The 13,064-nt window shown below is 52.9% G+C and overlaps 5 protein-coding genes across 5 annotated transcripts; 2 read left to right on the forward strand and 3 right to left on the reverse strand.

Annotated features, from left to right (window-relative positions):
- Positions 1 to 48: 48 nt before the first annotated feature.
- On the reverse strand, positions 49 to 2,663 carry CGCA056_v013622 (putative transcriptional regulatory protein; the record flags this gene model as incomplete). The annotated part of the gene is made up of 4 exons (XM_037328865.1): positions 49 to 1,638; positions 1,690 to 2,303; positions 2,362 to 2,442; positions 2,495 to 2,663. 4 exons carry the CDS (start codon positions 2,661 to 2,663, stop codon positions 49 to 51), a joined length of 2,454 nt encoding a protein of 817 aa, XP_037172687.1.
- A 344-nt stretch (positions 2,664 to 3,007) lies between these two features.
- Positions 3,008 to 4,878, reverse strand: CGCA056_v013623 (uncharacterized protein; the record flags this gene model as incomplete). The annotated part of the gene is made up of 2 exons (XM_037328866.1): positions 3,008 to 3,902; positions 3,953 to 4,878. The coding sequence occupies 2 exons, from the start codon at positions 4,876 to 4,878 to the stop codon at positions 3,008 to 3,010; spliced, it is 1,821 nt and encodes a 606-aa protein (XP_037172686.1).
- Positions 4,879 to 6,411: 1,533 nt separating this feature from the next.
- CGCA056_v013624 (uncharacterized protein) lies at positions 6,412 to 7,065 on the forward strand (the record flags this gene model as incomplete). The annotated part of the gene is made up of 1 exon (XM_037328867.1): positions 6,412 to 7,065. One exon carries the CDS (start codon positions 6,412 to 6,414, stop codon positions 7,063 to 7,065), a length of 654 nt encoding a protein of 217 aa, XP_037172692.1.
- A 122-nt stretch (positions 7,066 to 7,187) lies between these two features.
- CGCA056_v013625 (uncharacterized protein) lies at positions 7,188 to 7,670 on the reverse strand (the record flags this gene model as incomplete). The annotated part of the gene is made up of 1 exon (XM_037328868.1): positions 7,188 to 7,670. One exon carries the CDS (start codon positions 7,668 to 7,670, stop codon positions 7,188 to 7,190), a length of 483 nt encoding a protein of 160 aa, XP_037172691.1.
- Positions 7,671 to 10,315: 2,645 nt separating this feature from the next.
- On the forward strand, positions 10,316 to 11,718 carry CGCA056_v013626 (uncharacterized protein; the record flags this gene model as incomplete). Its single annotated transcript, XM_037328869.1, has 3 exons — positions 10,316 to 10,946; positions 11,013 to 11,107; positions 11,188 to 11,718. 3 exons carry the CDS (start codon positions 10,316 to 10,318, stop codon positions 11,716 to 11,718), a joined length of 1,257 nt encoding a protein of 418 aa, XP_037172561.1.
- Between the last annotated feature and the right edge of the window lie 1,346 nt (positions 11,719 to 13,064).

Genomic DNA, 13,064 nt, shown 5'->3' on the forward strand with positions numbered 1-13,064 from the left:
ACGCTGCTGTTGATATACAAGTAGGCAGAAATAGAGATCATTACAAGTTTACCACCCGCCGCCTTCGTATTCGGTGCCGAAGATGCCGTCATCGAAGCTGATGATCCGGTCCATGTCGACGAATTGCTGGTCGAGGAGCATTTGAGATATGCTGCTGAGTTCGCCGCTTCCTACGCTGCTTCTGTGAAAGACATTGGACTGGGTCATTGTCTCCACGCCGGTCATCTCCATCGCTGGGTGGACGACGATCCCGCCAGAGTTGGGGTTGGGGTTTACGACTGTGGGCGCGAACTGCTGAGCGACCACTATACTGTCGGTGTTGGGGGCCATGCCCTGTCGTTGCTCTGCCGCTGGTAACAAGTTAGGATCAACTCTTGCGGTGTTCGATCTTTGATTGGATACGGTTTGGGTTGCGGCACCATTCCGAGCTGGTTGCGGGAATACTGGCGGATCCTTGGAGCTGGTGTGGTCAATCTCGGTTGTGTACCCTAAAACGTTGATGTTGTACGACGCATCCTCGCGACATCGGGAATGCATCTCGGTAAGCTTCCGGGAATATTTGCCGGCCAGGTTGTCTCTAGCCGGCTCTAGACTATGAGGACCAGCCCACCGGCCAGCCATCTCGTCGAGGATCTGGACCAGAGACCAGAACTCGGGCACCAGCTCCCCGCCAAGGTCGTACCTCCATCGAAGGAGCAACACCCTGGCAGCCACGTAGATGCAGAACGCGAACTGACTAGACACCGGCATCGTCGGCGGGGCATGCTTTAGGTAATTCTCCGCAATGATGGCGATCTCGACAGCTGCAGCTTGGCACGTGTCGATGCTCAAAATACTCGGCAACCGAGCCCGGAAAGCCCAATCTCTTGGCGGGAACGCGATTAGCTGGTGGAGCAGGATCATGGACGTGTTGTGCGTGACGTGTGCCAGCGTTAGGTTCGGGTCCATGCGCGTCGACTGGCGGGCCATGTTCGCCTTCCACTTCTGCGGGAGCAGCATCTTCCAGTGCACCAGGCGCAGGTCGAGCTCCTTGAAGCGGGTGAGCCAGCTGCTGATGTCCCGCTGGTCTCGCATGTTGACCTTCTGCTGGAGGAAGTAGCTCGTGACTCTGCTGAGAGACTCGGTCGCTTCGATGCAGTAAGCGAAGGCGCCGACGGTGGACATGTCAACGCTGGGGATCTGGGCCCCGGGAGAGGTGCCGGCCTCGGACGGGGTCTGGGTCTCTTCTTCGGTGGTGATTTGGGATGTTTGGGCGTAGTGTGAGGGGATGAAGGCGATTGGGTTTCCGATGCGCCCGGCGGCTTTGTCCCATATGCCGAAGTACGGGGTGACGACTCGGTCTTCTTTTCTCCAGAGGACGCCGTCGCATGGGAGGCGGCAGTGGACGTCGTCGGAGGTGAGGCTGGTGTTCCAACCCATGGTGACTGAAATGAGACGGTCGAGCTTGAATACGTTCCAAAAGACCCGTCTTCGCTCCTCGGCTTCGGTCCAGTTATCTGGTGGCGGCAACGAGACGAAAGGTTGAGATAGGGAAAGTCTCTCTGCGTCGTCATGCTCGATTGTGAGTTGAAGGTACTCGACGGTCCGTGTAAGTGAGCCTACGAGAGACCAGGCTTGAGCCGCCTCGCCGCTTCCGATCTGCAAGGGCTAGTCAGCTATAGTCGCGAGTGGTGAGCAGAGAAATCTTACGTCATTGAAGGCGACGATGATTAGAGCCTGTAGACTTTCGACAGTGAGATGTTTCATAGCCTGGGACACGACCCAGTCTCTTGCCATCACTCGCTGTTGCGGGTTTCCAAAGGCGGTCGTGGCGGTATCCTCATCAGCAATATACCGGGAACCGGCTAAGACCATCGCGTGTAACAACACCCTCAATGCTTCGAAATCATGAGGCTCAGCAAGTCGTCGACGGAATGTAGCTTCATGTAAGATGGGGATCCATGGATGAACGTGTGAGAAGTAGGCTTGAAAGACGACCTGCAAGACTTCTTCTTCCGGGAGAGCTGGCACATTGCTTCCATGTGAGGGATATGCTTCATCATGGTTCTCCAGGCGACGGCGCTTTGTCCGTGGCGGTTGGTCGTCCGCCCTTTGGAGATGTGCTCCGCTAATTGGACCAGAGGCTTGGGCGTTGAACTTCTGCAGCTCTTTAGCAAAGAATGACATGATGCTGTAAGCGTTCTTCTCAAGCTCGGTAGTACTACCGGGGTTGTCTCGGTTGGGAGAGTTATCCGACCCAGACTGTCTTCGGTCTCGGTCCGGGGGATTCGCCCTCTGCTGGTGAACGGTTCTCTCCAAGGCATCTGAAACACCTCATTAACCATTGCGTCTTGCAACCAAAGCTGAGAATCCATGACTAACCTAGTCTGCGATGGAGATTCTCAATAGCACCAGCCTTCATCCCGGGCTTAGATCTCTTAGACTCATACACGCATTCACTTCCTACTACCAGTCAGTTCCCCAAATAGGAAGCCCAACATCCTATGAGACCCACCAGTTTTGCGGCACTGCTGACAATTCGGCACCTCCCGGGAGCATCGCAGCTTACGGCGCCGGCAGCAGTTGCAAGCCAGAGCCGCCGCGGCCTCCAAGGCCCCGCCGGAGTCGTCATGGGCCGCGTCGGTGGCTTCGCCTTGGTGGCCGAGCTCTGCGCCGTTATCCATGATCAGACATTGGACGACACTGCTGACTGGAACCACTGATTGCGGGTTTCTGGTAGCTGGGCCCGCGTGATGTAGGGCGGAGGCTGGTGTAGTTATGGTTCCATGTCAGATTGCCCGTCTCCCGCTCGAGATGGCCCGAAAGGCCGAGGCGCCCCGCAACGCTCCCCGCATTTCCAGCGGCATGGGTCTCCGGGTCTGTGGGGTGACAGTCCGGGGAAGCGGAGGGGGGGGATCAAAATGTCCAGAAATTGCTGCTTGAAATGTATTCTTGAAAGAGATATATCGATGCGGGTAACGTGCAAGATTGAGGCGGGTGCCACATGGTTTATATGTTCAAGTTAGTCTTACACTGAGTCGTAGAACCTCCATTTAGCCGTGTAATCTGGGGTCAGCGGCTTGTTCAGCACGAGCGCTCGCAGCAGCTCGATCGGCATCGTATTTGCTCTCAAGATCTTGTCGTGGAGCTCCTTCTCGCCCATCAACCCCTTCATCAACGCCTCCTCCCTTAGACCGTACATCTGGAACGCTCCTAGCATGTATCCTGCCTGGTAAAGTGGCGAGTATTCGCCTCCAAATGATCTCGTGACCTCGCCTTCGGCGTTGGAGCGCTCATGCCCGACCCAGTCCACGAGCAAATCGACACAATCTTGAGGAGTCATCTCGCCCAAGTGGTACTTGAGTGAGAAGATGATTCGCGCGCATCGATGCATCCGCCAGAAGAGGGTACCGATCTTGTCCTCGGGGGAGACGAAGAAGTCGCCTCTGTTCCAGAAGACGAACTCCCAATACATGGCCCAGCCCTCCACAAAGAACGGTGTCTCGAACAGTTTCCTGTACGGGTGGTGGCGCTTCGCCATGAACAGCTGAAGTCGGTGGCCCGGGATGAGCTCGTGGAACGCCGTCGCTCGAGAGAAGTGAGGGTTGTTCCCGCGCATCACCATCATCTTCAAGTCGTGGTCCATCTCTGCGGTGGGATAAGAGACGAGAATCGAAGGTCCACCGAGGAAGAATGGAGATTCCTTCTGGCGTTCCGCTGAGATCATAAACATGCGCCATGTTTCGGCAGCGACGCTGGGGACGGTCACGAGGTCATGTTTGGTAACGAAATCCTCGCCCTCGCGAGCCAGCTGTCGAACAAGCTCTGGTTGTTGGCCGGGTTCAACATAACTGTTCTTGACATACTCGAGCGCCGCCTTCCAGTTGTCGCCAAACCCCGCTGAGGCGTTGCCAGCTTGATCACTGTGAAAGAGGTCAGTTCCTATTCTGGAAATCATATCGGTGGTACCTACGCCGAAACGGTGGCATCCGGCCCAGTGGAGCCCACTTGGTCGCGTTTGATGCTCCTTGAAGCTTTCTTCATTTCCCTCTCGCACCAATCGTACTGTTCTTTGGCTAGTTTGAGAAGCTCCTCGGGCGTGTAGGGAATCATTTCCGCTTCGAGCTCGTTGAGCAGGCCATCGCGCCCAATCGGTTCGACTGCAGCACGGATAGACCCGGGCCCAGTTTTCTCGTTCAACTTGGCCTCCAATGCCGCCTTTATTCCCGTGAGAGCTTCATCGAAGCTCTTCTTTGGTGCCTCATTCCACCAGGGAAAGAGTGGGTCGTACGGAGAGTAAAAGCCATAAAGCTCGTCGACGTGGCCGCGAAGCTGGTCAACAGTACTCATCGCCCTGGCAAAGGTTGACTCATTTGCCTTGATGTCGTTTGATAAGATAGCCTTGGTTGTTTCCTGGACTTTTTTGGTGGTATTGTTGAGGATCATGGCGGTCTGCTTGCTGTCGACGGGGACCAGACGCTGACGGTCCTCGACCATGTCGATGATGGTCTGGGTGAAGGGCAAGACCAGGCGAACCTGCTCATCTCGCTGGCGGTCTAATTCCAGTACACGTAGGTTGCGCCTGAGATAGTTTCGAAGGAGCAAAAAGTCCACCTTATCCTCTTGATTATAAGTATCAAAGGGCGCCTTGAACAAATCGTCGAGTTCTTCTGAGTAGTACTTCTTCAATCGATGGTACCGCGTTGGTGAGAACTTGATGTTGTAAAATTTGAAAAGGTTTTTCTCATCAAAGCTGACCCGCTGGATGCGCTCCGTCATTGACTCCGACTCGGCCGTAGCCGCCACACTCGGGGCATGTTGTCCATCATTGAGATCAACCCAGTCGCCGTCAGAATGGCTGGACGGGTTCAGGCGCACGGGCAAAGTATGAGTCGCCATGGTTGATGGAGATTGCGTGACAGATCGGAAGCCAAGAGATGAGGTTGAGTACCAAGACGTTGGATCCGGCAATGACGATGACAGATGCGGGGGAGGAGAGGTTAAAGACAAGACACGGAGGCGGGACAAGAAACTGTGGGCGTCGCGGGGTGGCTTATCGGTGCCGGGAGGGATGCCGGTGTCTGGGACAGGGGCGGGAGAGGAAATAGGTGGGGCCGATAGCGACCGTAGTGGGAAGGTGCGCTGAAGCGAAGCATTTTTGGCAGCAGCGGACCCCCTGTAATTCTCCTCGTGGTGCTTATCACGGACCATCTGGGGAAATCTTCATCGTGAACCTCCGAACTCACCGCCGATGTTCGGTCGGCTGATCCGGCCGAGATAGCCCACCTGCGTCGCGACGTCTTCATCCATCTCACATGACTTCGCGACCATCTCGAGTCAAGTGAGACTCAACGATTCTAATTCTCCGGTTTCCTGAAGGTCCCCACAGGCATCTTTGACCCTCATGCCGTTCCAGCCCCTTACTGAGTGGTGGCGCGTTGAAATTGATGATGACGCCCTGAGCAACGATACACACAGGACGTGAAGCTTTCATTTTGTTTCCATACTCCTGAACGCGGAATATTTCATCCTCATCACCCGTGTCCTGTTGTCTTTGGCTTTGACAAAAACATGAGATTCGAGCTGATTGGGCTACACGGCAGATCGCGTTCTCGAATCTCGGGACCGAGAAGAGCGAGCGCTTCATTCAGGGGCAAAACCAGGCAGCACAGCCCGAATGCCTGGTTTTCTCCTTGCTTTTTCAATGTGACTTTCGATTCATTGGCCTTGCCGACACAAACAAAAACCAGCGCAATTCCAAAGTGCTCAAGCTAGCAAATACCATCATGCAAGGATCGAGATCCCAGTACGGGTACATGTCCCCCGCCTCATTCGCCCGTTCTGGACCAGTCTCGCGGCGGAATCCCGTCAGGGGGAGGCACAGTCCCCTTTTGGACATCCACGAAATCCGTGTTATTCGAGCATACCTTCAAAATACGGGACTACAAACTAGCCCCGTTTGCTGGGGCCGTCACACAAGAATTGCTTTATTCATCAAACGGATGAATCGGCGCTAAAAATACATGGGATCCGTCGGCAAACTTCTGAGACAGATCATCACAGCCACATCGTCACGAAAACCGTTGAAGTGCCCGTGAAAGGATGCTCTAAATCACCGCTAGGACGATTTCCGAGATGAGGTGGCGCGCGAATCCCGTCGCGCGACCCGCTTAGTATCGTCTAGGGGCGCCGCTGGGCCTGGAGCTAAGCCGTAAGGCAGGTGTCGGTCTTGGGTTGAAATTCTTGATAAATGGAACTCGAGAACGACGAGCAGAACATCTTTCCCCTTCTCTCTATCCATCCTTGACAGCCTGGCATCTAATACCTGAAGACTCCATCACCGGATCACTACACTCTTTTACATCCAAATCAAGCATAATTATTTTCGTTAATACCATTAATACTGTACACCCAAGCCAACCAACCTTCAAGATGTCTTTCAGATACCTCGCCACCATGGCCATCCTGGCCACCACCGCTCTGGCCAAGACCGACCTCACCGGCTGCACATCCTCCGACTCGGTCGTCACGCCTTCCGGCGGCGGTACCCCCTACGCAACCCGCGTCTACTACGTCCCCGGCACCGGCGAGATCTGCGCCGCCCTCGACTGCGGCGGCGGCCGCGCCCCTCCCAAGACGACCGTCCCGGGCTGCCCTTCGTACGAGGGCACCGAGACCTACTCCCCGTCTTTCCTGCCCCTCAAGACCACGTCCGCCGTTGTCGCCCAGTCTACCCAGGCCACTGTCACAACCATGACCCCCAAGGGTGACTCGACTGCCTCTGCCTCCGGCTCCGCCTCCGTCACCGCGGCCGCCGACAGCAGCTCCATGAGCGGCAGCAAGTCAGACGACGTCCAGGTCCAGACCGACACCCTCTTGACGGTCACCAGCTCCATGGCGGCCACCACAGCGGCACCCGGCAATGGCACCGTTGCTACGACTGGCAGGTCCGGAAGCAGGACGACTGGCACCGGCGCTGGCGCCTCCGGCTCGCCCACCAGCGTCCCCAACGGCGCTGCCGCCGGCGTGTCCAACATGTTCGGTCTCATGGCCGGCGTTGCCCTCGGTGCGGCTGCGTTGCTGTAGATGGCTAGCTTAAAAGAAGTGGTTGTATTATGAGCCCTCTGCGATTTCTCGCGACGTACAGGTCTCGTTCCTTGTTCATAGACATTGTAATCGTATAATACAAAAAAGACCCAGTTACCATTCTATCCCACCTGCTCGCCTGCATAGAAGTTCGGGACCCGTTGCAGCAGTGATTCGTACTCTTGGTCGGCGTTCGTGAATTCCCAGCCACCTTCGAGCCCGTTGCTCCGCCCCGGTTCCAAGCGGAAGCCGTATACGTTCGTCCATGACCACTTGTCAATCTTTTGCGTCTTGGGATAAATCTCGAATGAGACGAAGCAGATTGCGCTCTCTGCGGAGACGGCCTCGACTCTTCCGCCGCGAGGTCTGATATCGGTGCCGATCCCGCTCTGGTTTAGTAGTCGAAGTTGCTTGAAGACGCCGGGAACGGGGTCGTTCGGCAAGACGGTGACCTCTCCGAGGTTGAAGCTCGTAAAGTTCGTGAGGTAGAAAGATGCTAAGGAGGCAGCGACTTCTTGGAGAGGAACAGAGGTATTTCCGCCCTTTTCCGTGGCAAGACCATAAGCTGTGATTGCGGCGCGAGCTGCTTCTCTGATGTTTACCATTGCAGAGGTTGGAAATGGTCTTGAAAGAGTAGAGATCAATGTACACAAAGAGGATAGACATGTCATGAGAAAAAAGCGATGAATGACACAGGAACAACACACATGCGGACCTCTAAGGCCCCCGAGCAGCGTCAACAGGCGAGGTCGCACACTTCCGGTATGCAGTCTCAAAAGTAAGAAACGACGTCGTACAATCACCACAGAAATTGAGCGATTTACTCAAGTCCACCCCGCAACTCATGATATGGAATACGAGAATGCGAAGCGGTCGCTATATACCGTTCGGCAGTCCTCGCACGCCGACCGTCCGCACGAAAAGTCCGGCCACGAGTCTCTGACGGACGTCAAACGGTCTTCGGTAGTCTGTTCAGGTTGCTTATTACAAGCTAATTGGGCAAGCTTTTGCCAAGGAGCGCCCTGCGCGGCTAAGCTTTTTCTTCTCCGCGGGGTGGGTGGTTCGAGAATAACCAGGCTGCTGGCGCTGTGTGTTCATCGCCGTTGGCTCGCGGGGAATGCATGTGAGATGAACTCAACCGTTCCAAGAGGGAGAGTTTCCTTCGGTTTGCTAGAGTTTTGCGCCTGTCGTGGGCTATCCCGTTCAGCTTGACCATGACTAAAGCATGAGGTGAGCAGAGAGGTAACTTGTGTTGAGGTTACCCCTAACCCCGCGCTGCTTTCCGACCCAGGATGAAAGACCGGATGTGAGACATCGATTGGCGCCACCAGCTTGTGAAGCCGCGGAAGATAGGTGGTTCATGGATGCCGGTCCCGAGTCAGCACGGCTATATCCGATCGGTCTCTTACCCGGTTGGCACCGGAAGACCCGCACAATCGGGGCCACAATGACGGCGGTGCTGACGGGGACTTGACCCACAACCCCGAAGGATTCCGATATGACAGTCATCCTGGCCTGAATTGAGAATCCTCTTACGATTTAGATGAATTTTGTCACAGCCCTTTCTTACTTCAGGACTTTTCATGTCAAACACTTCGGCACAACAATCGAGAGACATTGTTTTCAAACGCAAATGGAATTCTGTCTTTGAGTAGCTGGAATGGCCAAGACGCCGCGCAGCCATTGGCAAATTATGTCAAAAGCATCCGCATTATCAAATATTTCTGGGGGACCACGACTATCCACGGCAAAAATCCCAAATCGAAAACTACGAGTTCAATGTCTGTCAAACAAGGGTTGAACAAGCCACTTGACGGCAATATTTCCATTCACATGAATACTTCGTTCCCATGGTACGAGTTTGAGAATCCTATAGGGCATTTGAATACATGTGATGAAGACCATGAACTGGCACCCATTTCTGTGCGCTCGCACGAGCATTCGCGGCTTGTGTAACATGGCCCTCCCACTGACTTTTGGCTACCAAGACGTCTTGGTACCGATTGTTGAACGACTCGCGTCGATCTGCATGGCTAACACATAGGTATTAGATGAATTTCTTCAGGAGAAAGCTCGAAATCGCTTACAATGCTGTGTCTGTAGCTGCAGCACCTGCCAAAGGTTCCAGAATCTGATGACTGTTCCTGGTATAGAACTTGTTCATGACGGGACCAAAGGCTGGATCAATCGGGTCGTAAGGCGTTGTCTTTTTCTCCAATGGTTTGGCTGTCGCTTTATAAGTCGTTGTTGATGTTGCGGCCTTGCCTCCAGCCTTCTTGTATGCTTCGTATTTGTTGCCGATGGATGGTATGGCCTTGGCGATAGGAGAGGTCGTCTTCAAGGCCAGTGTACTTTTTCTGCAGCTCAGCTACTTGTTTGGGATCGGGCTTGAAGTCCTTGTTGGGATTGGCCTTGCGACTTTTGAACATGGCTGAATAATAATTTGAACAAGTGACCAGCACTGTGTGATGAAAACGAGATATAAAAGCTTCCGAAAGACGGATGCTCAACGTCGCAGCGCGAGTACGGACAAATGAAAAGAGTGCGCGGATAAGGATACAAAGTGATAGTTCAGTGACTGAATGAGGAGTTCAATGAGAGGATGCCTTTCACAATGTGATGCACCATTATATACTAGCGGAGTTTTCAAGAACCTATATTACTATATTCCTGTCTTTGGGCCTCAAAGCTGGCTTCGGCCGTTTAGCGCTGCGACTGCTTCGACTGAGGCGTTGAGGGCAGCATAGCAGTGTCAAAATTATCGAGCGCTTCGAGAAGCATGTAACCAAGGAACATTGCCAGGAGAGAGCGGTTATGTTGGTGAGGTTTTTCATGCTGGTCTCTTCATGAACGAGGTTGTTTGGTGTTGTCAGCTGTTGGAAAGTTTAGTCTATGTTGTTGGTCGTAAACGCTGTTCTTCGGCGGCAACGTTGGCCAAGATGGTCGCAGCAATCTTCAAGTTTTGTTGGTTCGATGTTCCCTTTCTCGTGGTATATATCGATTTCTAACCAATCAGAATGGCATGTATTGGTAAGACTGCATCACCAACAGCATAGACTATGATCATGCTATTTCTGTAAGCGCCGTGACAGTCATCTAGGGGATGGGCGCAGCGGCAAAAGTGGAGACAGAATTATGCGGGGTCCTTTCTGGTTCGCCGCAGGTCATCGACGCAATTGTTTCTCCCTTATCTACTCCATTGCTTCTTGTAACTCTCTTCCAACAAGCCATAGACTTCTGCATTCTCACAATGACTCTCATTACCGACATTCCATGCGAATTGATCGCTTCCATACAGCGGAACCTGGACGATTTGCGGTCGCTCACACCAGTTCTGCTCAGCTGTCGCCATATATACTCCTCATACAAGCAGAGCCCGAACATAGCAGCGGCAATCCTACGTCAGAAAGTTACGCCAGCTCTCCTCCCGTACGCAGTAGCTGCTTCGGAAGCCCACAGTCTGCCTCGGCCACGCGATGGCGACACAATCCAGGGCTTGCTCGACGCCCTGTATCAAGAACCATTGAGCCTAGCTAATCGGGTGACATCGTTACCTATGACTACGTTGATGGGAATGAGCCGTACGCATGACATGATCCTCGCTTTGACGACAGACTTTGCGAATGATGCATGGAACCGTCTTCGACAGGCCGATGATAGCTTGCCTCTGACCGTCTCATTATCAACTACAGAGCAATTTCGCTTCTGCAGGTCTTTCTATCGCATCCAAATATTCTACGGGCTGTTCACGGGCAGATCGTCTAACCCAAACACGATATTTGAAGAAAGCGTCAACAGTTGGTTCTTTTCGAAACATCCATTATGGGAAAATGAGCAGCTTGGCTGCATCCACGATTTCCTCGAAGCAAGACTTGCGAAAGGTGAGACTCAGGGAGATGGGTAGAGTTCTCACATGTGTATCAACAATGACTAACAATTAAACACAGCATCGATTGATGTACATGCCCATGACGTCAATTTCGGCGAGTTCTCAGTTGACTATCTAATTGGAGGCGAAGAGAACATTTACAGGCAGATGTGGGTTAGTACACATCTTACACGCGACCGGCTTGGCTATTGGAGTACTTTGCTAACAACCAACTCAACATGAAGCTCTCTCAGGGGGTTGGATTCATCCATCAACTGATCAATGAAGAATCCTACGATGGCAAGAGAGATATGCTCACGGAGCACCCAGACATCGGCGTGGCAAACTTTCCTGGAGCTTTAGCCAACGTGCTGGTGGCATACCAAGGCGCCAACGCCTTCGTAGGGCGCGAAGAAGAGCTACTCTACGAAAATGTGAGCCGAGTGACCGATGAGGACCCTGACCAGGGGCCCTTCAATTCATGGTACGCTGCTCATGAAGGTGCACCATTGTATGCTGTCCTGATGCTTCACGAACATGAGTTGCTTCGGGATTGTGCTTACGTACTGTGGGACTGGGATCGGGTAGAGAAATATCACCTGCTCAAGGCTTTTGAGAAGCTTTCGGATGCGAGACCGTCACCTGACGAGAAAGAGTATGATGAAATGAACGAGTCTTTCCACGAGAGATCACAGATTTGGCAAAAGGGGGGCTCTGGATATTGGAGCAAAGGCGACACCAGCGGCACATCGTGGTCAGAGAAGTCTACAGCGAGGCAATCATAGTAGCCAATGGTCATATAACTAGACAGAAAAGGTATAAAAGAGCCCGTCAAAGTCAATTGCAAAGACTTCGTCACTTAATGACACTTGAGCCGATCGAAAATGGTGCTCTTATGTGTTCAGGAAGCATTTGTTTGAATCCACTTCAGGCAGGTAAGGCGCATTCTTGAACAGCCAAGAGGAATAATATAAGCAGCCTGTGACCCTCCCAATGGCCTTTTGACTAAGTTATTAGCTAGACTTTGATGAATTCCCAAAGATTTGTCCCGTGATTCCTCCTCACCACCGTCTTCCTATCCTCGTCCACGCAAAGCACCATTAAAGCTTGGGACCACATGCAGTATGGCGACAGCAGCTGGTAGCCTCCTTTCGGATGCTCTCTGGGCGTGAAGAGCTCCCAATTGTTGAGTTCTGTGGCCCTGGCACGCAGACTTATGTTACCGTCATGTCCCATATACCTCCCCGATGACGGATGTTGGAAACCAAAGTAGCCGTTCTTCTCGACGCAAAGCCACTGGGTAACGGTCATTTTTGCGGTGTCTTCGATATCTTTTATGACAATCAGGCCGTTGTCGAGAGTGATCGCTCGATTCGTGTGCTTCTCAATGATGTTATAGGTAGTTCCACGGCCAGGGAATCGCACCTCGGTCGCTCCAGAGACTGGCCGTAGTATTGCACTCGGTTGGAGGTGTGAGAATCGTGGATGTTGTAGAGAAGTCATCAGAGGAACGCATTTTTTTAATCAATTGGCAAAGACCATGATCAAAGAATGACGAGAACTTCAGATATTCCAGCTGAAAGGTTATGCTTAGGTATTTGAGATGATTCTGGAGACCGGGATCTTGGAGAAATCATGTGAGAGGACATGTGGGAATTGAGCTTGATATGGTTGTGTACCAGGCAAGGTTTGGACAAACTATAAGAATGCAAGTTGTCGGCCTCCTGCAGATAGTTCACCCAATGACAATGGGTTTCAACTTCAGACGCAAGGTTTCCAGGTCGCATGTGTTGGGAGTTCATTACCAATGATGGCCGGTAACTGGCCGACCTAATGAAGAAACCCCGTCATTGTCCTGTACATGAGTTTGATCCGTGTAAAGAGGCGTACGTAAACCTTTCCATTACCGTGTCTCTCGCGATTGTCGGCCTCCCGCGCACAACGACGAGAGCCAATGTTTTTGTTTCTGGGCAGAGATGTGTGGTATCATTCGTGTCTTAGGCACCTTTGCGTCAAATATCTGAATCCCAGACTTGTTCCTTCTCCTCACCACTCTCTGTCCACACGATACGGCTCGTGTCGCCTTTGCTCCAATAGCCCCTGCCTCCCTTTCGCCAAATCTTTGAGCGCT

This window comes from Colletotrichum aenigma (assembly GCF_013390185.1).
Source record: "Colletotrichum aenigma strain Cg56 chromosome Unknown KSG_Cg56_contig09, whole genome shotgun sequence".
Taxonomy (NCBI): Eukaryota; Fungi; Ascomycota; class Sordariomycetes; order Glomerellales; family Glomerellaceae; genus Colletotrichum; species Colletotrichum aenigma.